This window comes from Peromyscus eremicus, chromosome 14 (genome assembly GCF_949786415.1).
Source record: "Peromyscus eremicus chromosome 14, PerEre_H2_v1, whole genome shotgun sequence".
NCBI lineage: Eukaryota > Metazoa > Chordata > Mammalia > Rodentia > Cricetidae > Peromyscus > Peromyscus eremicus.
The window spans coordinates 56,266,531-56,292,477 of record NC_081430.1 but is presented as its reverse complement, the minus strand read 5'-3'; the positions used below and the strand labels follow the sequence as shown (position 1 = coordinate 56,292,477).

The 25,947-nt window shown below is 47.3% G+C and overlaps 1 protein-coding gene across 3 annotated transcripts in view; it reads right to left on the bottom strand.

The window, feature by feature from the left end:
* Positions 1-25,947, bottom strand: part of Eml1 (EMAP like 1) — a 157,428-nt gene that overhangs the window by 88,291 nt on the left and 43,190 nt on the right. For 2 of the 3 annotated variants that reach the window (XM_059278952.1, XM_059278954.1), the window contains exon 1: positions 20,430-20,548. The exons of the other annotated variant lie outside the window; for it this stretch is intronic. In XM_059278952.1, the coding sequence (XP_059134935.1) occupies positions 20,430-20,496 (67 nt within the window). In that variant the 5' untranslated portion in view covers positions 20,497-20,548. Of the gene's footprint in view, positions 1-20,429; positions 20,549-25,947 lie in introns of those variants that run through there. 3 annotated transcript variants of the gene reach the window in all.

Here is a 25,947-nt window from a genome sequence, read left to right as displayed (position 1 = left end):
ACTCACTCCAGATCCCTTGTCCCCTTCATATGACTGCAGGTAGATAAAACTATAGAACAGGAAAGAAAGCAGACATTTACCGATAATAAATCATAAAGAAAATGTTTTTTTTTTTTTTGAGACCAGGCCTTAGCTGGCCTGGAACTTGCTACACTGACTTGGCTGGCCTCAAGCTGACAGGGGTCCTCCTGCCTCTGCCTCCTGATTGCTGGGGAAGAAATTTATTTTAAAATAATTCTTTGGTATACATATAACTTTACCATTTATTTAAAGCAAATTTGCATTCTAATGAGATGGATACTCTTATTTATTTTTCTGTAAAGGTAATAATTACAGAATTAAATGAATAAATAATTCTGTAATTAAATAAATCTTAGCTTGGAAATTTGATACTTCTGGACATAAACCATCTTTCAACATCTTTCAGAGTTGACTGATATTTTGATTTTATAATTGTCAATGCTGAGGGAGCCACTTCACATAAATACATCATACAGAACAGCAGAAGTATGTTTAAGGCCATTTCAGAAGTTGTTTGACGTTCTGGCCTAGCCCTAAGCCAAAGTCATTGAATGATTCTTTATAATGAAATTCAAGTCAGCAACTCAAACAACACTTAAAAATCAAACATTCAAGCACAATGTGGCACAAACGCATATGTACAAGGGCCATGCAAGTCTTTGTAAACCAGGGCAGCTCTCTAAGAGCAGAAATCTTTGTATGCATGCATCGTAAAGCCAGATTCTGATGGGAGCTGAGGTGTCTCAGGCAGTGTTGGTTGGTGCTGAGTGGCATGAGGACATGCACATTGCAGAGCTCTCCTGCTGTGTGCTCCTCGCCAAGGCTTTCGGTGAAGCTGTGTGATACACACTGGTGAGCGTGGCCAGAAACACCTTGGATGAATTTGATTTTTAATTAATTCTCGGTGGTCGTCCATTCAGGCACCTTCACTGCTGCCAACTTTTCCATGAACCCCACATTTGGTTACACAGTGCCCCATGGGGCTGCAACCCACAGTTGAAAAAGCTGAGTTCTAGAGGACACTGTGTGACCAGTGATTGGTAGATGCCCTCATGGTTCCTCAGTACATGAGTCACCTAAATGTCAAGTTTGAGTAAAAAATGTCACCCAAGTGTTGAGCCAGTGTCCACAGGTGAGGCAAGTGGAGGACCTGGCTTGATCACCAGAACATACTGGTCCCTACACTGCATACTCTTCCCTAAACCACTGGGCCCTAATATGCTCTGAATTCTGATCCAGATGTTCAAATGAAAGTATAGGACATGGAGCCAATACACGAGAAGAGTCTAGGGTAGTACCCACAGCCACACTCAAAACCAGCTGTGCACAAGGGCCTGGGCATCGCTAGGTGGCAAACACTTGTTTGCATGCACGGGACTCTGGATTTCATCTCCAGCACCACAGACAGAGCAAAACCAAACCAAACCCACACCATTATGGACCAGCAGAACCATTTAACTAAGAGAAATCACTAGAAACCATTGAAAACCACACGTTTCAGTTTCTGAGTCTGAAATTGCAACTGAGCAATGGTCAGCCTGACTCTGGAGCTTCGGACTGGAACTCAAGATGTCTGAGGTGAACCTCGGACTGCGGAAGGGCCCAACAAGCAGGTGGTTCCAATGAGGTGCCAACATGCTGAGCAGAGCTCCATCCAAGCGCCGGACCTGTCTTCTGAGTGGGCCGCTCTTATCTCGTCAGCAAAGGCCTCACCTCCTTGAAGCACCTCCCCCAGAGGTCTGACTGAAAGGACTCAAAGACAAAAAATGCAAGCCACACACCCCCCCTTGGATACTGTCTGACGATAAAGTCAAGTTTGACAAGCATCGGACATTAGCATCCCATAAGGACAGCACTGCTTTAAAAAGTTGGCATGGAATTTGGGAGGCAGAGGCAACAAGATCACAAGTTCAAGGCCAAACCCCGGCATCTCGGTGAGGCTCTGACTTAATAAAAACTACAAAAGCAATGGGGATACAGCTCAGTGGCAGAGTGCTGACCCAGCATACCCAGAGCCCTGGCGCCAAGAAAAAGGAAAACACAGGGAGAGTCTATAAATAACTTGTTTTATCCAGAGTTTTGAATATTGGAGACCTTAAAACAAGGCACTATTTTATATATATATATATATATATATATATATATATATATATATATGTGTGTGTGTGTGTGTGTGTGTGTGTGTGTGTGTGCATGTGTGTGTATACATTTATATATGTATATATATAAATATATTTATTTATATATTTATATTATATAATATATAAATATATAATATATATATATATATATATATATATATATATATATAAATTCCAGGGTCTAAAAGGGGGAAGTCCCTCCAAATTGTCAGAATAAAAGATGCAATTTTCTAGAGCATATTTTCTTCTTCTCCTGCCCTCCCTCCCTCTCTCCAATAGTGCCTTGCTGTGTACTCACACTGGCCTCACACTCCTGATCTCCTGCCTCACACTGGCCTCACACTCCTGATCCTTCACCTCACACTCCTGATCCTTCACCTCACACTCCTGATCCTTCACCTCACACTCCTGATCCTTCACCTCACACTCCTGATCTCCCGCCTCACACTCCTGATTTTCCACCTCACATTGGCCTCACACTCCTGATCTCCCGCCTCACACTGGCCTCACACTGGCCTCACACTCCTGATCTCCTGCCTCACACTGGCCTCACACTCCTGATCCTCCTGCCTCACACTGGCCTCACACTCCTGATCCTCCTGCCTCACACTGGCCTCACACTCCTGATCCTCCTGCCTCACACTGGCCTCACACTCCCGATCTCCTGTGCTGAGATTACAGGCCCATGTTTGTTTGTTTTGTTTTTTTCCCCAATACATAAATGTAGATGAACGGAGCGCTGCACACACAAACACAGAGACCACGGTAGCTTGGGACAGTTCTAAGAGCCCTGGGTTTTCACTGGGAGACTCGGACTTGTGATCAGTCATTGACTTAACTGTTTGGGAACACGTCAGCATGGGCATCTGTAAGAGAAACGTAATAAAATAGGACTCCCTAACCTCAGGGTTTGGTTACAAAAAGTGAGGAACTGATTTGATGTGCTCCTCGCTTCAGCAACCTGGGAGGTTGAGGGGGAGGAGTATTTGAATTCAGGAATTCAAGGCTAATGTGGACAACAAGAGAACTCATCTTGAAACCAACAGTCCGTGTGTGTGTGTGTGTGTGTGTAACTGCTTTGCATTGCAGTTACGTGGGATTGTAGCTCAACAAACTAGCTGAAAACAAGCGTGTCATCGTTATTCCAACATTTCCTCAAGCCCTCCCCTGGGCAGAGCATAGAGTTTTGTGCACACTGTATCATCTCTCACTAAATCCCTCCCAAAATGGAACAGATTACTATCTGTTTGCTGAACACACAGCTTAGCCTGCACTTAGAGGTCATGTTGAGCAAAAAATAGATAAACAAAATAATATATGCTATTTCTTGCCAGGTTCACACATGTACGATCTGTGAATGTGGGCTGTACACATCAAGTCCACTGTGCAGTGAACTCGGTCACTGTGAAAATGTGTGCTAAGGCCTCACATGATTCCAGGATTCCACTCTGCCTCCCACGATATAGTGATAGCACAGCCTTTTGAGTAAGTTTAATACTGTTTTTCACTCAGCAAGTGCCCAGTGGGGCCATACTACAGGCAAGGCATCATGCAGAGCAATGGGGACAGTCACATAAAGGGGCAGCATGGAGCATTGCTCTTAAGGAGATTCATCGCAAACCACAGGCACACCCCGCTAACCACAAGACAGAGAGGAGCCAGCACTGTTCAGGGGTATGTGAACACCAACTGGGAAACAGAGAACGACCATAAACCTGTGAGACAAGAGAAAGTTTCACCCAGGATCGAGGCTAAAACTGATTTCTAAGGAATAGGCATACATTTCAGTATAGAAACAGGAGAGCCACAGGGTTAAGGCATGACCACAGAGCCATGGCATTCTCGGCACACACAACTCAGGGAGATATGGTAAGGCTCCCAAATCCAACACTCATTGGATACCTACTATGGGTACTGGGAACACGGAGAAGTTAACCCAGTCGACAGCATTCAGGAGACACCTAGTTGCAATAGTCCGCACAGGATAAAGGCCAGACTCATTAAATGTTAGCATTCCCATCCGAGAAAACGAAGCTCAGTCCCTTGAGTGTGCCCACAGTCCTTGTCATACCCCCTCCCTGTCCTCAGCACAGGGAGACTGAGTGGGCTGCATTGGTAGGCCTCCCCTTACCCAAGGTCAGCAGGTGGAAAGAGGGGGAACATGAAGCCAGAAAGCTAACTTCTCAGCTTCCCCAGGTGAGGTCACACGGGTCAGCTTGCCATGGCCTCTGTCCCCACAGCTCTATCTAAAGCAGGTCTGGACTGGGTCTGCACCAGGTGTGGGCACTGTTCTAATAGGCTGCTCACACACCTCCCTCAGCCTGTGTAACAGTGTCTTTACCAAGAGGCCCTTAAGTAGCCCAGCTTGAGGTTCCATTCTTCATACCTGGACTCTACAGAATCTCCTCATTCGAACCCTGGAGCCACCCGGCCTTGTGCTAGCCAAGGAATGTGAGGTCAGGAAAGATAAGCAATTCTCCAGGCTCTGGCTCATCTCAGCCGTGTAGGACAAAGCCTGGATGGAACCCAGCCCCACCTATCTCCAAAGCCCATGCTCCCAGCCTCTGCAAAAGTCATCTGTGGTCAGTCACAAAGAAGGTTCTAGACAGAACACACGTCATCTTTTGTGCTAATTCCCAAGGATTATTCATTTGGGGCACGTGCAGCTTATGCCTGTTTATCTCTTTAAATGGCCCTGGAAATTGGAAGCCCCAATCAGGCGTTCATGTCAGAAAATTGTGCCAAACGTGCAAAAGCAATCTTAAAAAGAAGAAGAAGAAGAAGAGAGAGAGAGAGAGAGAGAGAGAGAGAGAGAGAGAGAGAGAGAGAGAGAAAGAGAGAGAGAAAAACTCAGAGATATTCCAAGATTGCAGCCCAGATCCTCCCTAGTCCCAGGTCCTACATCTGCTGTTTCCTTTCTTAGTGTCTGAGCTAGCACAGAGAGAATGCATGCTACTGGATCAGAAAGCAGATGTTACGGGATTTCTTTAGCAAACATGCATCCCTCATCAGCTCTCTAAACTGCTAAAATCCCTGTCTGTCCCCCACCCCACCCAACTCCCAGCACAGCTCAGACGCCTGTCTCTCTTCGTTAGCCAAATAACCTTTACTACTGCTAGATGACTGGATAAGACAGGCAGGTCTCAGAGCTAGCACCTCAGTGTCCTATGCCAACCTCGAGTGTGGCTTCAGTCTGGCCTTAGTTGGGAGATGAAGCTCATTTACCACTGAGAATCCAGGGTGAAACAGCAGCCTTTCGTGGGCCGAGCAGAGGCACTAACAGTTCATGTGAGCTGGCACACGTCATTGTGGCATGTGACAGCCAGAATGCATGAGTGTTTGCCCCACTCCACACCAGACTTTGACTCTTTAGTTAGACATTCACTCGGTTTGGAATCCCATTGCTTCAGGAGAACAGTGTTTTTTGAAGGGTCCCTAGAGGAAATAAACCATTTACAGAAAGACAATGGTACATGATTGCACTCACCAGAGGATCCCAAGTGTTCAAAGTCCCAGAGACCAAGTAGAATGGCCATCCTGGGGAGGTGGTGGGTGGGGGACAGAGGGGCCTTATTCAGTGGGGACAGAGTTTTAGCTTGGAATGATAAGCAGAGTTCTGTGGACAGATAGGGCCTGGATGACCTGGTGTCACTGAGTCATGTACTCAAACAGGGTTGAGATGGATCATTCTATGGCACGTGGGGTTTGCCACAGTTACAATTTTTCTCTGCCTGAGAAGAGTTGGGAGGTAAATAGAACAAGGTGAGAAGAAAATCTGGAATCTGGAAAACGTGGTAACAGAGAGACAGGAGCTTCAACACACAGCTATAGAGGCGGCAGCAGCGACTAACACCAGACGTCCCAACTTGGTTTTCTCCTCCTTTGTCAGCACCAGGAACTGAGCCAAGGGCATCATACATCCCAGGCGAGCACTGTGAGCCATGATTTGTCCCTTCTTGTTTCTTTAGTACAGGTATGGAGGCCAGGCCCTCACACATGGCAAGCACATGCTCTGACACAGAGCTACACGCCAAGCCCAGAGTTCTAGAGCTTTCTGAGCACACTAAAGCTCCCAGTTAATATCCCCTCCCTGTAGAGATTGACTCTGGCTCAACAGGCAGATCCCGGCCACACCGGTGCTGAGCCGACAGGTGTCCTCGGCAGTTCCCGGTCTGGCTACGGGTTAGAGTGGGCACCACGGTAGCTGTGCTGAGGCACATCTGTATCAGGGGGGCTTCCCACGGTGTGCAGTGGTTCTGAAGCATGAGGAAAGAGCAATGTGAAGAGGGGCTGGGACAGGGCTGCAGTAAGGAAGAATGTCAGCGTGCACAGTCAGAAATTCCCAGAAGTACCTGCGGCCGGGCCCAAAGGTTTCCTGGAGGAAAGGCTGCCACTGGCCAGCGAGGCAGAAGGAAAAACAGACACAGAGATGCTGAGCTTGGGCGCCGTCCTACGGCTCAATCGGTAAGACATCCCAGAATTCAGAAATAAGTAGCATTCCTAGTTTTAAAAGTGTAAATGAAGTGTAATTTAAAAATAAACAACAAGTATGTGGTATCAGTTGTCCTCACTAGTTTTCTGTCACCAAGACACACGACCACACATTGGTTGGTTATAAAGAAAGGAGGTCATTGTGGTTCACAATCTGGAGGTGCAAGACTGAGGGGCTCCACACAGCGATGGTCTCTTGTTGGCAGAGTCCCAAGGCAGCCTAGGGTATGATGTGATGAGACAGGGTGTGTGTGTGTGTGTGTGTGTGTGTGTGTGTGTGTGTGTGTGTGTATGTAAGTGGGGGGGTGGGGATATGTATGCATATATGTATGTGTATGTGTGTATGCATGTATTTAAGTATGGGGGTGGGGATATGTATGCATGTATATAAGTGTATGTGTGTGTGTGTGCATGTATGTAAGTATGGGGGGTGGGGGTATGTATGCATGTATGTAAGTGTATGTGTTTATGAATGTATATAAGTGTATATGTTAATGCATGTATGTAAGTGTGGGGAGGTGGGGGTATGTATGCATGTATGTAAGTGTATGTGTGTATGTGTGTATGCATGTATATAAGTGTATGTGTGTATGCATGTATGTAAGTGTGGGGAGGTGGGGGTATGTATGCATGTATGTAAGTGTATGTGTGTGTATGTGTGTATGCATGTATGTAAGTGTGGGGGTGGGGATATGTATGCATGTATGTAAGTGTATGTGTGTGTATGTGTGTATGCATGTAAGTGTATGTGTATACATGTATGTAAGTGTGTGTGTGGATATATGTAAGTGTATGTGTATATGGGGTGTGTATACGCATGTATGTAAGTATATATGGGTATGTATGCTTGTATGTAAGTGTGTGTATGCCTGTGTCTGTGCCTGTGTCTAAGTGTGTCCCTCCCTTCTGGCATTCCTCATCTTAAGATTCAATCCACGCTGACAACCTTAGCTAATTCTAATTACCTCTCAAAGGCCCCACCTCTAAACACCACCATTAGATTACCTTCCCACCCTCTGAATGCCTCATAATGGAGATTAAATTTCAGCACATGAAGCCTTGGGAACAGGTGTGCCCAACAATATCCATATCCAGGCTGCAGCAATAACACCAAGGCCTGCCACAGCGCACCAGGTGACGGGCAAGAGAGCTGTTTGGGTAACCTGAGTGTCACCTACCACATAGCTCAAGCCCCTTCCTGTCTCCAGTCAGCCCATCTCCTGGCCATCTTCATCAGACACAACCAGTATTCCGTGTGACCCAGACACTGGAGCCACAGTGCTTGGGCTCAAACCCCAGCTCTGAACTTCACCTTGACCAAGTTCCTTAAAATATTGCACCTATTTCCTCGTCAATCAAAACAGACACAGTTAGGGCAGACACTCTAGAGCAGAACTGTATCAACCAAGAAAATGTACACAGAGTGCACAAATCAACACCTGATGCTTAGAGGCGTACTCCAGAACAGTGGGGCTGCTCCCTCCTGCCCTGCTAAATCTACACTCTCTCTCTCTCTGTCTCTCTGTCTCTCTGTCTCTGTCTCTCTCTCTCTCACACACACACACACACCAGTGCACACACTCTGCTAGAGAGACAACGATAAGAGAACATGGTCCCTACCTTCAAAATGTTCAACCTCTGCTTGGGAAACAGTCACTCTAGGGTGTTAGATATAATTTAGCCCCAAATGCGATCTGAACACTTTTTTTTTTTTTTTTTTTTTTTTTTTTTTTTTTTGGTTTTTCGAGACAGGGTTTCCCTGTGTAGCTTTGCGCCTTTCCTGGAACTCACTTGGTAGCCCAGGCTGGCCTTGAACTCACAGAGATCCGCCTGGCTCTGCCTCCCAAGTGCTGGGATTAAAGGCGTGCGCCACCACCGCCCGGCGCGATCTGAACACATTTTTAAAAATAATTTATTTAACTTAATTTTTATGTGTATTGGTGTGAAGTATCAGATCACCTGGACCTGGAGTTACAGATAGGTATGAACTGGCATGTGGGTGCTGGGAATTAACCCGGGTCCTCTGGAAGAGCAGCCAGAGTTCCTAACTGCTGAGCCATCTCTCCAGCCCCTGAACACATTTTTATACCACCAAATTACGTCAACTGGACAGAACACACTCAAGACAGGAAAAAAACAGTACAGCAAGCAGATTTTAACGTCTGGGAGCCGTGAGCGAGCACCCGCTCTGTCCCTCTCCGCAGCACTGACCCTGTGAAACCCTGCCAACCTCCGTGGTTGCGTCTCTATTAGAGCTCTACACTCCCTGGGGAGGGGCTGCCACGTTGTAGGCATGGGTGTGGTGCGCTTCACAAGAGACTCACTAAGTGCTGTTGCTGAGGCTTTCCAACGATGATGCCCACAACCGGGGCTACAATGTCTTGTAAATGCTATAGCGTGAAAGAGTCCCAACTCCACTGAATCACGTCCTAACTGAAGCATCATTTTCTTAAGGTTGTAAAATTCTTGTTACGTAATTCCTTTGGGGGAGGTGTTTAAGTCAAATCCTTTTTAAGGCTAAAAAGTCTGGCTTTGCCAGGAGCCACTTCATTACATCAGTCACTTTGTTGGAAAATAATGTGCTAAGACTGTTAACCACCATACGCTTTCGGCAAATGCTTCTACTTACTGATCTAAGTGACAGTGTCCAGAGAGTGCTGTTCTCTAGGAGAGTGCTGGAGAGCTCTGACTCTGTCAGACAGGTCCACTCCTCATGCTAGTTCACGATGCCGAATGCCCCTGTCTACTGGCTCTCCAGGGAGGGAGGATTGCTAAGGGTACATGCTTCCATGTCTTCAGGGAGGCCCTCAGAGACAAGACGCCCCTGAATAGACCCAGTGAACATTCTCCAGGAAGCCCACCCTGTGCCAGTCACTGCTGACAGAACCCTGGGAACCAGACTGGGAAGACCCTACGTCAAGCAGACACTTTACCCACTAGTAGATGGATGAGCGCTAAGGGTCCAGGAGTCCTAAGTGTGCACCCTGGAGGACCTTGGGTGCCAAAGAGAAAGAGAAGTAGCTGCAGGCTACTTTGATGGGCTCTGTCACTCAGAAAGAGTGTTCCAGTGTCTCTTTAAGTGAGCTCATCCAGGCGGCGGCTTTAATTACTCTCTGCGCTGGTAGCTGGCAAACGTTGGTCCCCATCCTGGCACCCTGGGACTCCAGACGCTTTAGCCTGGTCTGCTCAGCACCTCAGCTGCACATCCATGCCCCTCACAGACTAACACTAACCCATGAGCTGCTCATCCACCTGCCTCCTGTCTCTGCCTTAGAGGAGCCATAGCCCAGGTGCTGTCCTGTCTCCCTCTCTCTGAGCCTAAGTACAGATGACGTCACCCACTCTCTTGAACCCCACCCGTCCTGCATCAATTACCACAACCTCCCCTTGGAGTTCAGCCTCAGGCTCCCCCATCCACTTTTGCTTGCTTTTCCAGCCTACCCTCTCCACTGCTCCTGACGGTGACCTTTCAGAACTGAAAATCCAGCCAGGAGAGGTGACTGCCATCTACAAGCCCAGGCTGAGGCAGGAGGATCACATGGGGGCTGAAGGTCAAGGCCAGTATGGACAAAATAGAGAAATCTCTCTTTAAAAAAAAAGAAAAAAGAAAAGAAAGAAAAGAAAAAGAAAAAAAGAAGAGAAAAGAAAGAAAAAAGAAAAGAAAAAGAACAATTGAAAGTCTGTTCAAGTCATTCGCCTGACTCAACATTCTGCTGTCTTCTTCCAGCTCCCGGGAAGACCCAGCATGGAGGCCCTCACTCCACTCTCCGCCCTGAGCTACCTGCAGCTTTCCTGGGTCTGGATGCCTTCCTGCCTTCACCCCACTGGCCCAAAGTGAATGGGATGGAAAGACGGAAGCCTCGTGACACCCTGACACCTGCAGCACCCTCCCACGGTTCCCCAGGCTTCTCAGCACAGGCGGTTGGTCACTAAATAACTGAAAACCGTGTTGACATTTCACTCCTGATGAGCACAGTAGGGCTTCCTAAGGGCCAGGGCAGGAGGGCCCAGCGGGTCACTGGAGCCTGGGAACAGTGTGACAATGGGCACAGTGGGGTCCTACATTCTTGTGGAATACACAAAGGAAAATGGACTGAGGGGCCTAAGGCTTGAGAGTGGTTAGGGCAGGCCCTTCAAACCAAGCCTTACTTACCCTGGGAAACAGGCAAGGCTGAGCTAAGGCAGAAGGGATGGAGGGCAGACGGTCTAGGAGGATCCACTGAGCCAACTGACACGTGAGGATGGGAACTTCTGTGTCTAGGGGGGACCACGCATTTAACATTATGGGGTGTGTGTGTGTGTTATGTATGTACAAGTCTGTGTCTGTGCATGTGTGTGTTACATGTGGACCTGTCCATGTCTGTGAATGTGTGGAGAGGAGCAGAGATCAGATGTCTTCCTCAGTTGCTCTCCACCTTCTTTTTTTTTTTTTTGGTTTTTCGAGACAGGGTTTCTCTGTGTAGCTTTGCGCCTTTCCTGGAACTCGCTTTGGAGACCAGGCTGGCCTCGAACTCACTGAGATCCGCCTGCCTCTGCCTCCCAAGTGCTGGGACTAAAGGCGTGCGCCACCACCGCCCGGCTCTCCACCTTCTTTTTGAGACAGGACCTCTCACTGAGCCTGGAGCTCACTAACTAACTAGATTGGTGGTAGCAAGGACCCTCTGTCTGATGCCCTGTGCTGGGATTCCTGGCTTTTCACATGAGTGCTGGGGATCCAAATTCAGGTCCTCATGTTTGCATGGCCAGGACTTTACCCTCTGAGCCATCTCCCCAGCTCTGTATTTAACACGCACATTGCCCTGAGCCCACTGTAGGTGTGCACTGGAAATCACACTGCTCTGAGCCCACTGTAGGTGTGCACTGGAAATCACACTGCTCTGAGCTCATTGTAGGTGTGCACTGGAAATCACACTGCTCTGAGCCCATTGTGGGTGTGCACTGGAAATCACGCTGCTCTGAGCACACTGGAAATCAGCTTAGTTTGCCAAGTAGCCTTTGAACCTTCTCCTGCACACCTGCCCTGAACAGCTTTAAGCTGCCAAAGCTCCTGAAGGGCCGAAGATGGGGCCCCTTGACTGCACCCAAGAGGGGATACCTCCTACAAAGGGTGCACGGAGCAGAGCACACCCTCAGCCCTGGACCACACTCCAATCAGCCCTGGACCACACTCCAACACAATCACCACCTTCAGGGGCCTGTGGCCTTCACCTGTTCTCTCTCCCTTTGACCCTAAAGCCTTTGTAGGAAACTTCCTTTGAGAAGACCCCAGACTCTCTGGTCTTGGTGCTCCCAGCCTCCGGCCATCACATACATCACAGCCCAGATTGCTCTTGCCAGTAGCTTAAATGTTTTCCAAAAAGCTAGCAGGATAAAGAAAGATAAGCAGACACCCAGGAGTACACCACAAGCGCGTGGTTTTCCACACCAACAGTGTTTTTAGAGAAAGGTACAGTTCTGAATAAACAAAACTGGAAGTGTGTCTACCTGGTTTTCTTTTCTGCAGGTGTGGGGGATGGGGGTAGCTGAGATAAGAGCTCACAGCTTAGGCTGGCCTTGAGCTCACTAAGCACAAACAGCATTAAGCTCCTGGTTGCCCCGCCTACATCATGCTGGGATTACCGGTAGTCTGCCACTTCACCAGCCTTCAATCTGATTTTTAAATGAGTAATAAATAGTATGCTTTTAAAGAAAAACAAACAAAGGCTGGGTGGTGGTGCACACCTTTAGTCCCAGCACTCGGGAGGCGGAGGCAGGCGGATCTCTGTGAGTTCCACGTCATCAGCCTGGTCTACAGAGCAAGATCCAGGACAGGCACCAAAACTACACAGAGAAACCCTGTCTTGAAAACAAAACAAAACAAACAAACAAAAGCAAATCTCTCCCGAAGAATCATCTCTTTAGAGGAAATACAACTCTGTCCTACCAAACCGGAGACTCTCCCCAGTCTGCATGAAGAGTCCTGCTCCTAGCAGGACAGTAAATGTGTTTGTGAGTTGTCAAGGGCTGTGGGAGGGTTCCTATCACCAGTAATTATATAGCATGGAGCGTGTATAACAGACTTACTCTTTTTTTATTAGCAATCTTTCTGAAAGCATTTAGACCATTTCTCCAATATTAGAACCTGCCTCCCTTCTCCCAGCTGAGCCAAGGCTTTAAAAAGGATGACTAACTGTTCATTAAAGAAAATGTTCTCGACTGGATTGATGCTTGGCTGTGGATCTCTGCATCTGTTTCCATCAGTTACTGGATGGAGGCTCTATGATGACAGAGTATTCACCAATCTGATTACTGGAGTAGACTAGTTCAGTAGAAGAGAAAGAAGAGAGATTCTATGAACAAGAGGCATCAAGATCTTGATGGGGAAATGTACAGAGACAACCAAACCAAGCTAGGGGGAATTCATGAACTGTGGACCAGTAGCTCTGGAGCCTCCATGGGATTGAGCTAGGCCCTCTGCATAGGCAAGACAGTTGTTTAGCTTGACCTGCTTAAGGGGTCCCCTGTCAGTGGGATCAGGATCCCATCCCTGGTGATTGAGCCGGCTTTTTGGAGCCCACTACCTATGGTGGGACACCTTACACAACCTTGGTGCAGGGGGAGGGACTTGGACCTGCCTCAACTGAATGTACCAGGCTCTGCTGACTCCCCATGGGAGGCCTTGCCTTGGAGGAGGTGGGAATGGGGGGGGGGGGTTGTGGGGGAAGTCTGAGGGAACAGGAGGAGGGAGGAGAGGGGCATCTGTGGTTGGTATGTAAAATGAACAGAAATTTCTTAATAAGAAAAAGAAAGAAAATGTTCTCACCCCAGCAGCGGTGGTGGCGCATGCCTTTAATCCCAGCATTCGGGAGGCAAGGGCAGGCGGATCTCTGTGAGCTTGAGGCCAGCCTGGTCTACAGAGTGAGTTCCAGGATAGCCAGAGCTACACAGAGAAACCCTGTCTCAAAAAAAATAAAATAAAATAAAATAAAATAAAATAAAAAATAAATAAAGCAAAACAAAAACCAAACAAACAAACAAACAAGCAAAAATATTCTAATTCCCAAATCGAGCAGATCTGAGTCCTTGGAGAGAATGCCTTTCTTTAGAGTGTGCAAGGCACACTAGTGTGTATTGTTTCCCATGTTGTCAGCAACGCAATTTTTAGGCAATGAGCTTCAGAGCATGAACAGACTGTAACAGCAGAAACAAAGACATTATTTCTCTCTTCTCATCCACATCCTACCCAACTATTTCTTTTAAATTTAAAAGAATGTGTGAAAGGGACTCACATTATCTCAGGTACAAATAAATAATAACCAATTAATGATCGCTTTTAAAACACAATTCGGGGGATTTTTTTTCCCACCCAAACACTTGGGCTTGTTTATAATGTCATAAACGCTTGTGGTTTCCTTATGAAATAGAGTCCTTGCTGGGTGGAGGGCCTTGCAGCAATTAGGAGTGCCCCGGGCACTCACTTTGCTCTTTCCCATAGAGGCTTCTCCTTTTGATATGCCACCGCCATCTATGTCAGAGCTCTGTCACAGCAGGAGAGTATGAGGCGCCACAGAGGCTTGGAGACGCCTCTTGGTGTCCAGCTGGTTCCCTCAGGAGTTCCTAGATCCAGGAGAAACTTTTAAGTATTAGTCATTTTGAAAATTTGACCACAAGACAGTCACCAGTATCACAAACAGCAGACGTGACTAAGATTATTATCAAGGGGCTGCCAAGTTGGCTCAGAGGGTAAAGGTACTTATCACTAAGCCTGATGACCTGAGTCCAATTCCCTGAACCCACACAGTGGAAGGAGAGATTCAGCTCCTGCAAGCTGTCCTTGGATCTCTATTCACATGCCACAGCAGAAGTGCAAAACACTAACGTTCATGCACACACACGCATGCACTCATGTACACATACGCACATGTAAGTTGAAATGTAATTTTAAGTTTTTAAATATTATTATTAAATCGCTGTTAATTTTTTTTCAGGGGGGAGCCTTTTTTGAGACTGAGTTTCTCTGTGTAGCCCTGGCTATTGGAACTCGCTATGTAGACCAGACTCGAACTCACAGAGATCGGCCTGCCTCTGCCTCCTGAGTGCTGGGATTAAAAGGTGTGTGCACCATCACTGCCTGGCTCACTGTTAATTCTTAAAGTAGAAATACATGGAAATTAAATTTCTATCTGGATGCAGTGGCGCACTCCTTTAATCCCAGCACTCAGGAGGCAGAGGCAAGCAGATCTCTGAGTTCAAGGCCAGCCTGGTCTACACAGTGAGTTCAAGGCCAGCCTGGTCTACACAGTGAGCTCCAGAACAGCAAGAGCTACACGGTGAGAACTTACATAAAACGAACAAACATTTCCATTTCAAAGTGAGAGAAAATGACCAAGTACTGGAAAGATCATCCTCCAGCGATACTGAAATTTGAGCAGGCAGGTTAAGTAAGCTTGACCAGCCAGGGTCAGGAAAGAAAAGAAGGTACTGGCCACCTTGGGAAGGTAGGAGACACACTGTGTCCTCACAGGTTCCAGAGGGAATCTGGCAAGGTCTTTTTCAACGCCTCCTTCAAAGGCAAGAAGGAAAGTGAAGGGCTGCGAGCCAAGGCCAAACCCTTTAAACCTGCATGGTGCCTCCAGACTGAACCGCTGTGAGTGATGATGGCACTGCACACAGCACAGCACAGGTAATACTGTAATTGGAGAGAGCACTGCCTAGAGAAGGAAATTCCTCAAAAAAAGCTATTAACAGTAAGGGAATCAAGGCAAGAACTTTGCCATAATCATGTGAAATACAAGACTTGGGTAAAATTAGAGGCAGTTATTTGATATGACAAGAGGAGTCAATATCATCTCGGATGGGACTGTTAGGGTGATGTCTGGCTCCACTTAAAAACCTCACCAGGGGGCTGGCAAGACGGTTCAGCACCTGCTGCCAAGCCTGATGACCCTGTTTCCATTCCCAGGACCCACATGGTAGAAGGAGAGAACTGATCCCCAAAAGGTGGCCTCTGACTTCTATATGAGCACTATGGCATCCCCCAACCACCCCACACAAAGAATTAAATTAAATAAATAATAATATTTAAATAAATATTTAAATAATTAAAAAAATAAACATGTCAGGGATGACCATGATGACCTGGGCTGGCCCCTGTCATCCCACCACTTGGGATGTGGGGACAGGAAGTTCAGAGTTCTATTCAGACTGGGCTACACCAGGAGAAGCTGTTCCCCAAACACGCACACACAACAACAACAACAACAAAACCAGAAGTGTCGTGTCTAGAGATTCACATTCACCTGTAACAAGTTAAACAAGGAACACAGACAAAAAGAAGCAGGTGACACAAATCAGGAAAATTGTCTGTCTGTCTGTCTATCTGTCTGTCTTTTGATTGTTTTGGTGTTTGTTTGTTTGTTTGTTTGTTTTCAGAAATGATCTCTCTATGCTATCCCGGATCTCACTCTGTAGACTAGGCTGGCCTCGAACTCACAGAGATCCACCTGCCTCTGCCTCCTGAGTGCTGGGACTAAAGGCGTGCACCACCATGCCCTGCAAATTTTATATGTTAATGCTTAGCCAAAAGAAGAGTCTGGAAGAGCTCTGGTGGGCTTCAAACACAGGACGACGCACTACATTTGATTGCTTTAAACAAGGGATTAAATTTGATTGTTTTGGACCCAGGGAGCAAACTGGGGGCCAAATTTTGGCTACAAACAGGACTTGATGGTCTGAACTGTCCAAAGCGGGAAAGGGTTCCAGGTGGAGTAATGAGCAGCAGCCAGTGCCCTGCTCCAGCACAGCAGGGGAAGAGGCAAGATAAGAGGGCTCCCTATTTCAGCCAGAGCAGCCACATCTGTCTGATTCACCTCTGGGTTCCTGGTCAACTTGACTGTGGAGAATCAGCTCAAAGGCCTAAGAAAACAAGCAAGGAAATGAGAGACCTGCCAGGCAAGGGTGGCGCTGACTCATGCTGAGCTCAGACAGGAATACCTAAGGACCTACAGGTACAAAGCAGGGACATCCTACTTCCTTCCCACTTCGTTCTCTCTTGGATCTCACTGTTTTATCAGCAATCGTAAGAAAAAGCGCTTTAGATTTAGATTTCAAAAAATTCAAATAGGCTCATAAACTGTTAGACCCATTGTCACCACAGGACCCAGAAATTCCATTCTTTTTTACCTGCCCCCCAAAATAAGGACATATGTCCACACGGAAGTAATCATGCTGGTATCCACAACAGAAAAACAAAAATTAGTCTTAATGAAGCCTATCATTGTGTATAAGTAATCTATGACAATTAAAAATATCTTTGGGAGGCTGGAGAGATGGCTTAGCAGTTAAGAGCATGTACCTGCAGAGGGCCTGGGTCTGAACACAAGCATTCGTATCAGACAGCTCAGAAACCTCTGCAAAAATCCAGTGGCAAGGGACCTGACACCTCTGTCTCCACAGGCACGTGTAGTCATGGGCACACAGCCTCACACGGAAATGCAAATATGCATAACTAAAACCCATCTTTTTAAACATGTGTTTTTTAATATCCAGAATCCATAGAGACAGGAAGTAAATTAATGGTGGCCAGGGGCCAGGGCAATGGGTTACTCTGGGTACTTTTGGTGTGATGACAATAGCTGTTTCCCAGCACCACAAAAATGAACAAATATAAAAAAAAAAAAAAAAAATGAACAAATAAAAATAAAATAAGGGTTGGTAGAGGGCTCAGTGGGTAAAAGTGCTTGTCCCCAACACAGATGACTGGAGTTTCATCCCTGGAGCCCACACAGTGGAAGGAGAGAACCTACTTCCTCAAGTTGTACTCTGGCCTGCACACACACACACACATACACACACACACACACAACTTAAATAAATGCGATGAAAATTAAAAATAAATGAAACAGAATAAAATTTTTTTAAAAAGATAACTACGGTCCATTTTTCAAAATACTGTTTTCCTAACATCATTAAAAACAAGTTGTGGGACTAGGGAGACGGCTCAGTAGGTATCCCACGCAAACATGAGGACCTGAGTTTGAATCCCCCATGCCTACCATAAAGTCAGGAACAATGACAGACACACATCTGTAACCCCAGAGCCCCCGGGGGAGGGCGAGATTGCTAGCCAGCCAGTGTAGCCAAAACAGCAAGCCCAAGATTCAGTAAGAAAGACCTTGTCTCCAAAGTGAGGTAGAAGATGATAGAGACACCAGATACCAGCCTCTGTCCTTCACGCACCTGCACCCATATATACACACACACACACACACACACACACACACACCACACATTTGTGATGTCTAGCTCACTTTACAAACTCCAAATATTTAGAAGGAAAAAAAATGTACAAAATTTCAACTTAAGTGAGAGTGAGTTTCTAAACGATGTGTGTGGACAGCATTTTCAGGAGCCCGGAGGCTTCGGAACTTCCTACACAGCAGCCCTTAGAAAGCAAGTCAGGAGGAACAAGAGTAAAGTTGAGAGGGGAGATTACACATCTCACCGCTGAGGGGCGTCTCTCTCCTTGATGCGTCATCTTCCGCCTGTATCTTGTCACGTGACCATCCAGGCGGTAAGTGTGTGTTGCCTCTTCGGAGGCTGACACAGTACAGCTACAGGACATCTGAGTCCCTGTCATTTCAAAAAGCACGAGGCGAGCTGGACATATGAACATGTGTGAGTTCACATATGAGCCTGCTGGGGTCTGGCCATTGAAATGTAAATCTCTGCTTTAAAAGGCCAGAGGACTCTCCTCCCAGTGCTGCTAATGAAATACTCAAATGTTTCATTTAGTTCTTCTTGAGATGGCTTCTCAGTGACCCGCTGCTTCAACTGAATCATCGTAGTAATTAACTGAATGGCATTCATTTATATTTTCAGTTAATGGAAACTTACTGAATAATTTCACATCAACACATACATCTGTTGCCTAAGACATCCCTGGATAATAGCCATTTCTGTCCTCCAAAGTCTCTTTGGTTTTAAACTTTTGTCATTAAGGTAACAAAAAAGAAAGAAGGAAAGAGAGAGAGAGAAAGAGAGAGAGAGAGAGAAATTAATTACCACAGAACTAACTCTTCAAGGGAGGCAAATTCAACAGTTGTCTGTGCTGTTTGAAAGTGCCATTATTGTTTAATTTTAAAGCTATTTTTCTTCAGGTTGTCACCTCTCCAGCATGCAAGAGCTGGTTTTCACCTTCCAGCATCTTCATTAACCAGTCAAATATCACACCAACGTCTCTAAGCTGGCAGTTCATAGAAAGCAAGCGACCAAAACACTCACAAATGAACCAACTTCATGACAGAACTACTCAAGGACCTGGGCGCCCCACCCCAAAGAACTGCCCCAATAAAATCCTGGTCCCTATTTTCACCGTCAGAGTCAAGCCATCAATCATATGCCCACATGTGGGGCCTGTAAAAGTTCTGTGCCTGGGTGTCGATTCTTCTTTTCAGCCTCAGGCTTTTCACAGCCAACATAAGAGCTCTACTAGAACCATGCTAAAGGTTACACCTACCTTGGACAGCAAAAGTAGCTGTTCAGACATGATTGATTATCAGCCAATTAAGGAAACTATTCAAAGTGCTAATTGAAGAAGCTATTCGACCTACCCGGGAGCAAAAACATTCCCATGAGTCTATACTATAAAGTACCCCAGTGGCCAGCCGAATACCAAATGCAGTCTATCTGCCCCACGTGAAAATTATAAGCTGAAAAAAAAAAAAAAAAAACTAAGTCTATACAGTCATTTTTCAAAAAGGGCAAATTCCACCAGACAAAGAAAATCAGCATATTGAATGAACCAACACATTCGCTCCTCTTCACCACTCAGAGACAGCTCTGGTTTGCAAACAGGTGTTACTAACAAGAAATGCCTCCCTAGATGACAATTACAACTGCAATGTAAAATTTCTACAGTTGTTCAAGTCTAGAATTCAAAATTTATCCTGATCACGCTTGAGCAAATTCTTTAGAATCCTGATTTCCCCCTTTAACAAACTTTTGATAAAGCAATAGCTCCCAACATGCAAATAAAAAGATGTGTGGTAAACTTTTGTGCATGAATTATCTCACATCATGTTCTGATAAAATATGCAGAGCGCCGTGAAAATCTTTCCCAACCCCGCAAGAGAGACTACAAAATTTTTACAGCATGTATGATTCTATGTATTTTTAAGATGCCATATTGGTAGTGATGTATGTTTCCTTTCTGTAAAAACTGCCACACACATACACACACAAGCAAAAAAAAAAAAAAATCTATGATCCCATAAACAAAATAAATAAAATAAATAAGGTCTAACACTGTTAAGCCAGGTCCACCCCGGCTCTAGATCACATTTAACCGTGATGATTCCATCCAAGTGGCCCCAAAAGGATTCTGGAGGTCCATCTGCAGCCAGCCCTGCGTGCATCCTAAAAGGGTTTTGTTCCAGCAGTGATTTGTTTGCTGAGTTCTGCATCCAGCACTGTCCAAACAGATGTGAGTTTGGAAGCGAAAGAGCAACACGTTCCCCGAATGCCGAGGTCGCCCGGGCCTCCCGGCTCCCGGGCTCCTGCGCGCGCTTTCCGCCGATGCATCCGCTGGGGCTCCGGGAGCCACGGATCCGCCCGCACCGGGAGCCCGGGGGCGGGCACCGGGGAGCCCGGGAGCCCGCAGCCGGGGAGAGGCGCGGCCCCGCAGCCCCAGCACAATGCGCCGGCGGGAACCGGGGCTACTTGGCGCGGCCTCGCCCGCGGCCCGGCCTGGCCCTCGCCGCTCGGTCCCGGTGCCCTCGTCCGCCCGCCCGCGCTCACCGTTGCAGAACTGAAGCAGCGAGGACGTGTCGTACAGGCTGCTATAGCTGGAGAAGCCGTCCTCCATGCTGAGGCCGGGCCGCGCCCGCTCCGGCCGCGCTCACCCACACACTGCGCCCTGCCGAGCCGCCGCGGCGCTGGCGCTGGGGCCGGCCCTGCTGTGGCTGCCGCCGGTCACCATGGCAACCCGGGCCCGCCGCCGCCGAGAACGAGCACCCGGCGCCCGCGCTGCCCGCGAGGGGGCGGCCTCGGTGGCGTGGCCGGGAGGAGACGTGGCGGGCGGGGCGCAGAGCTGGGCGCGCCTGGGTCCCGCCTGGGTCCCCGCCCTGGTCCCCTCCCTGGTCCTTGCCCCTAGGATCCTCAGCCTGAAGGTTCCAAGGAGGCGCAGGGACAAAAGACAAGGCGAGAAAGCGAGGGACGCTTGCAGCCCGTCCCGGGACCCCGGGGACCCTCTTGCCCACCCTCTGTTCCCCACGCGCTGTCCCTGCGCCCCTGCAGCTGCCGCACCAAACATGGACAACCATGGTGGTGCTTGCCACAGCAGAGCGCCTCCCTCTGGGCCACGTCCTGCAAGGGGCGTCCCTGTCTGCATGTTCTCATGGCTTGTAACTCCATGAGAATCCTTGTGCCCCAGGAGACCAACGATGCAGAAAGAGGCCACCTGGTCCTCCTTCTCCAGTGACCACAGCCTGTGTGATGCTGTCACTTTACAGACTAACTTGTGACAGATCCAGAGAGCTGGGCTCACCGTTAGGAAGAGACCAGAATGTCATCAAAAGAAAATTGTAAGAAAAACACAGATCCAAGGGTCAGTAACATACCCAGCCTATACATAGGTTAGTGATCTGAACTTGATTACCCACGGCCAGAAATAAAGATGCTGACAAGTGACAAGCCAGGAAGAAGCAGAGAGAGGAAGGCTTGACCCGAGGGTGGGCTATGTTCCCTGGAGGCAAAATTCTGAAATTTTAGGTATTAACTTCCACTCCGTGAATACAATAATCACCTAATAATAAAGGAATACAAAGTTATCGGGCAACTTCCCAGACCTCCCTGGGGCTCTGAAGTCTATCTTTCTGGAAGTGCCCCCACATACGCACTTCATTAGATGACAAGCCTAGGGATGAGATCTATCATTCTGGTACCCAAAGATGTAGGCAGAAGAGAGATGGCCATGGCTGTCCCCTGTCCTAGCTAAGGAGACTTAGAAAATAAGGTTATTTAGTGGAAACTATGTGGTGGGTGGAGACAGAAGGGCTCCAGATGCTGCTGGTTGAACTGTACCAGGTGGGTGAAGGACAGTGGTGTGGGCAATAGAGCAAAAAAGAAGAGCAGGGCCTGCTGTCAGCCCAGGGGGGTTGGCCTGCCGTGAACGAGGGGCTCACACTGCAGGTGTGAGGAATGAAACTGAGCTAAAAGAAAGAGTCCAGACCAGAAGCCTGGAGGGGAAGAATAAGCCAGACTCTGGAGATGGAGGGACAAAAGGAAGTCTCCGGGCAGATATGTGGATCGGTGGGTTGGAGGGCTGAGGTTGAGTGTGACCTGGATAGCCAGAGTCAGGATCTGTTGTAAAACAGCCCAGTGTGTCTTCAGTGCTCCGGAAATGAGGACCCCGAGGTCAGAGGGAGGAAGGATGGAGGATGGACTTTAGGGAAAGTACTGTAGGACACACAGGGCCGGAAGGATGAAGAAGGTCGCATGAGGACAGCCAAACTCCATCGGAACTCTGTGGCAGCTGCAGAGACAGAACTGGAGGACGTTGGCAAAGAGATCGCGCATGAGCCTTCTAAAGAAGAAAGTAGAAAATTGGAGAGGTGCTGGGGCAGAGCTGTGGCCAGGCAGAGAGGAGGGAATGCTGAAAGAGCAGCCAGGAAACAGGCAGCTAAGAGGAGGAAGTGGCCTCAGGAAGCCGCCAGCACAGAGCTTGCAGGAGTGGGCACTGTCCTCCGTTCTTTGTAGAGCATATCTAGGAGCACCAGGCCGGAGGGAAGCCCATGTGTGCGGTGGCGGAGGGCTCCAGGTGACCTGCAGCATTGTGCAGAGGCAATGTAGGGTGGAAGGTGGATTCCTGGACACCACAGGTAGACCGTGGACATGCACGTCCCAAACTTTGGCGGGAAGAAAAATGAGACCACAGATGTTGGCAAATAGGTCGTCCAGTCAAGAGTCTTCATCGCCCTGCCCAACCCAGGTGAGTCCTCTGCATCTGTAAGAGGCAGGTACTACTGGGAAGGCGTTTCAGAAGGGTGAGATGTAATACCAGTGTATACTCACTCTAAGCTCTCCTCCCCACTTCCCATTCTCCCCTCTCAGGGTTTATGCTTTCTCCCCTCTGCTCTGCAGTAATACTTGAGGACATATTGGCTAGCTGGGGCTGGGAAGACGGCTCAGCGGATAAAGCACTTGTCACACAAGGTGAGGACCTGAGCTGGAATGCCCAGAGGGCAGATAAAACTAGCCGTGGGAGCTCCCACTGGTAATCCCAGCGTTCCTACAGTAAGATGCGAGACAGACCCAGGGGATATGTGGGTGTTCATGGGCACAGCCTGGCATGTGCAGTGGCCAACAACAACCAAAAAACTGTCTCAAACAGGGTGGAAACAGGGACTAACGCCTGAGGTTGTCCTACCTGTACACCACAGCACAGCAAGTACATGCCTGAACACACACAAAAGTGCACACATCAGCCGGGCGGTGGTGGCGCACGCCTTTAATCCCAGCACTCGGGAGGCAGAGGCAGGCGGATCTCTGTGAGTTCGAGGCCAGCCTGGGATACCAAGTGAGTTCCAGGAAAGGCGCAAAGCTACACAGAGAAACCCTGTCTCAAAAAACCAAAAAAAAAAAAAAAAAAAAAAAAAAAAAAAAAAAAAAAAAAAAGTGCACACATCATACACTCACACACAGCAAGTGCATGCCTGAACACACACAAAAGTGCACACATCATACACTCTCACACCCAGAAAGAAAACACACCGTGGAGGTGCGGTGTTTTAAGAATGGAAAGAAAATGATAACCACAGGCAAATTATTAAAGATGATTCTTCTTAGCCATACTTATATTCTTGGTTTGGGGTGCTTTGTGGCTATTTGGTTGACACAACCAATGTCTAAGGATGAAAAAAAAACAAAACCCTGAAGTGGGAAAGGAGAAACATGCCCAGTTCAGCTGCAAAACAGCGCAGATTTTCTTACAGGATATTATTTCCCCTGGAGTGAAATTACAAATAAGAGCTCATTCAGAACTCAGGCCGGCCACTTGTTTGTGAGGCGGTAAAGAGCATCATTACACTCTTAACCTTGAGGATTAAACAGCCATGGTTTTCCCACAATCTTAAAATCTGGGTTTAAAAAAAAAAAAGCAAAATTTAGAATAATTAGAAGGGTATGCATTTTAAGTCAATTAAGTATAATCTAGACAGCATTTTTAAAAGATCTAAAGTGTGCAAGAAAAATCTCTAAAGACTTAATTGATAATGTGTGATTTTTTTGTGCCCAAACATTTTAACAGACTATTATTCCACGTCACTTTGAGATAATTTGTGACCTGAGCCCAGAAAATGTTGTCATCATAATTAATGAGGTAGATTCTCTAGGACAATGTAACCACAGTGCTCAGTGGGATTAATAACAGCATTTGTGCAGTGTGTGAAAAAAAGAAAGAGAGAGAAAGGAAAAATGGGTGTTTTGTAGCCTTTATTCGTAGAGAAACAATAAGAAAAAAATCACCCAGAAATGTGAGGCTTTGCATACCTATTGTTTCATTCAACATTCTCCAAAACCATCTGCCCAATGCCAGGCACCACACTTAGGGCTGGGAATGAATGAAACAGAGAACATAGTGCTGTCCAAAGCACCTATGGCCACCACCACACCAAGTTACCTGGTCATAATCAGCATCAAGAGGAGAGAGAGAGAGAGAGAGAGAGAGAGAGAGAGAGAGAGAGAGAGAGAGAGAGAGAGCGAGCGAGCAATATTTCACTTCTGATATTATATTTAAAAGAATTAAAAGCAGGGTTGCAGTGAGATGTTTGCACGTCCACATGCACGCCAGCATTAGATGATTAGGTGCAACAGCCAGAAGGTGGGGATAACCCAAGTATGCATTGGTGATGGACGGGATAAGCAAAATGTGGGGTATCCATGGGATGGAATATGATTTCAACTTTAAAAGGAGAAGAATTCTGACACCTGCTACCACATAGATTATGCTGCATGACTAAGCCAGCCCCAAAGGATAAATACTGTAGCATTCTACTTATATGACCTCCCTAGAGTGGGTGGAGGTAAAATGATTGATGGGCACTGGGAGGTGAGAGTTAGGAAGCTGCTGCTTACTGGGGTTACAGTTTCAGTTTAGAATGATGAAAATGTTCTAGAGGCCTGGAGATGTATGGCAGTTCAGAGTGTAAGCAGGGGGATTGAAGTTCAGATCCCACCAACGAGTAACAAGCCAGGCATGGCCCCATGCATGCCTGAAAGCCCAGCAGTGAGGGAGGCAGAGACAAGAGGATTGCCAGGCCAAGGTGGTTGCCAGTCTAGTTGGAAAAAAAACCTGTGAGCTCCAGGCTCACAGAGAGATCCTGCCTCAAGGGAACAAGGACCAGCAATAGCCAATTCCCTCCTCTGGCCTCCATACAGTCACATAAGCCCATTCACACCCATGCATGTATATGTGTGCAAACACAGAGAGAGAGAGAGAGAGAGAGAGAGAGAGAGAGAGAGAGAGAGAAAGAACATAAACCATCCCTCCTCTAAATAAATAAAGGAAGGGAGGGAGGGAGGGAAGGAGGGAGGGAGGAAGGGAGGGAGGGAGGGAGGAAGGAAGGCTGAGATATTTGGACATAATGACAGAACACAGCATCTACCATCCAAGGGGTGCTTCTCCCGCAGTCCTCAGAGGAAGAACCCTGCCCACACCTTGACCTTGGCCTTCTAATCTCTAGAATCACAAGACAATAGAGTTGTTAAAATTACCTGGTGTGTGGCATTTCATTATGTGAATCCTATCAAGCAAATACAGTCAACAGAGAATCTCAGAACCACGGACTGGTTAGTCTGCAGACTCCAGCTTCCACTCCTGATATTAAAATCTAAACTATAAATCAGGAATGGTGGGGCACAGCTACAATCCCAACACTTAGGAGGGCTGAGACAGGACAAGCACGTGTTTGAAGCCAGTTTGGGCCACTTAGTGAGATCCTGTCTCAAAAATGGTATATGATATACAGGGGATGCATATATTATACCCACACATGATAAATGTTCTATAAAGTGAGAAGCAGAGAGATTCGTTCATCAATGAGGAGCATTAAGTTATGGCTTCCTGCCTGCCTGACAATGTAACTGTCTGTTCTACAGCATCCCTGACACACGGACACTCAGCCCCTCTCAAAGATAGAGTCCCAGTGATTAAGTATATTACTTTACATTTTATCCTAGACGCCCTTGCCAAAACATCCTTCATCGACCCTTTTAGTCTAGTTTATTCAGTCTGCCTGCATCATGCCTGAAGCGTCTA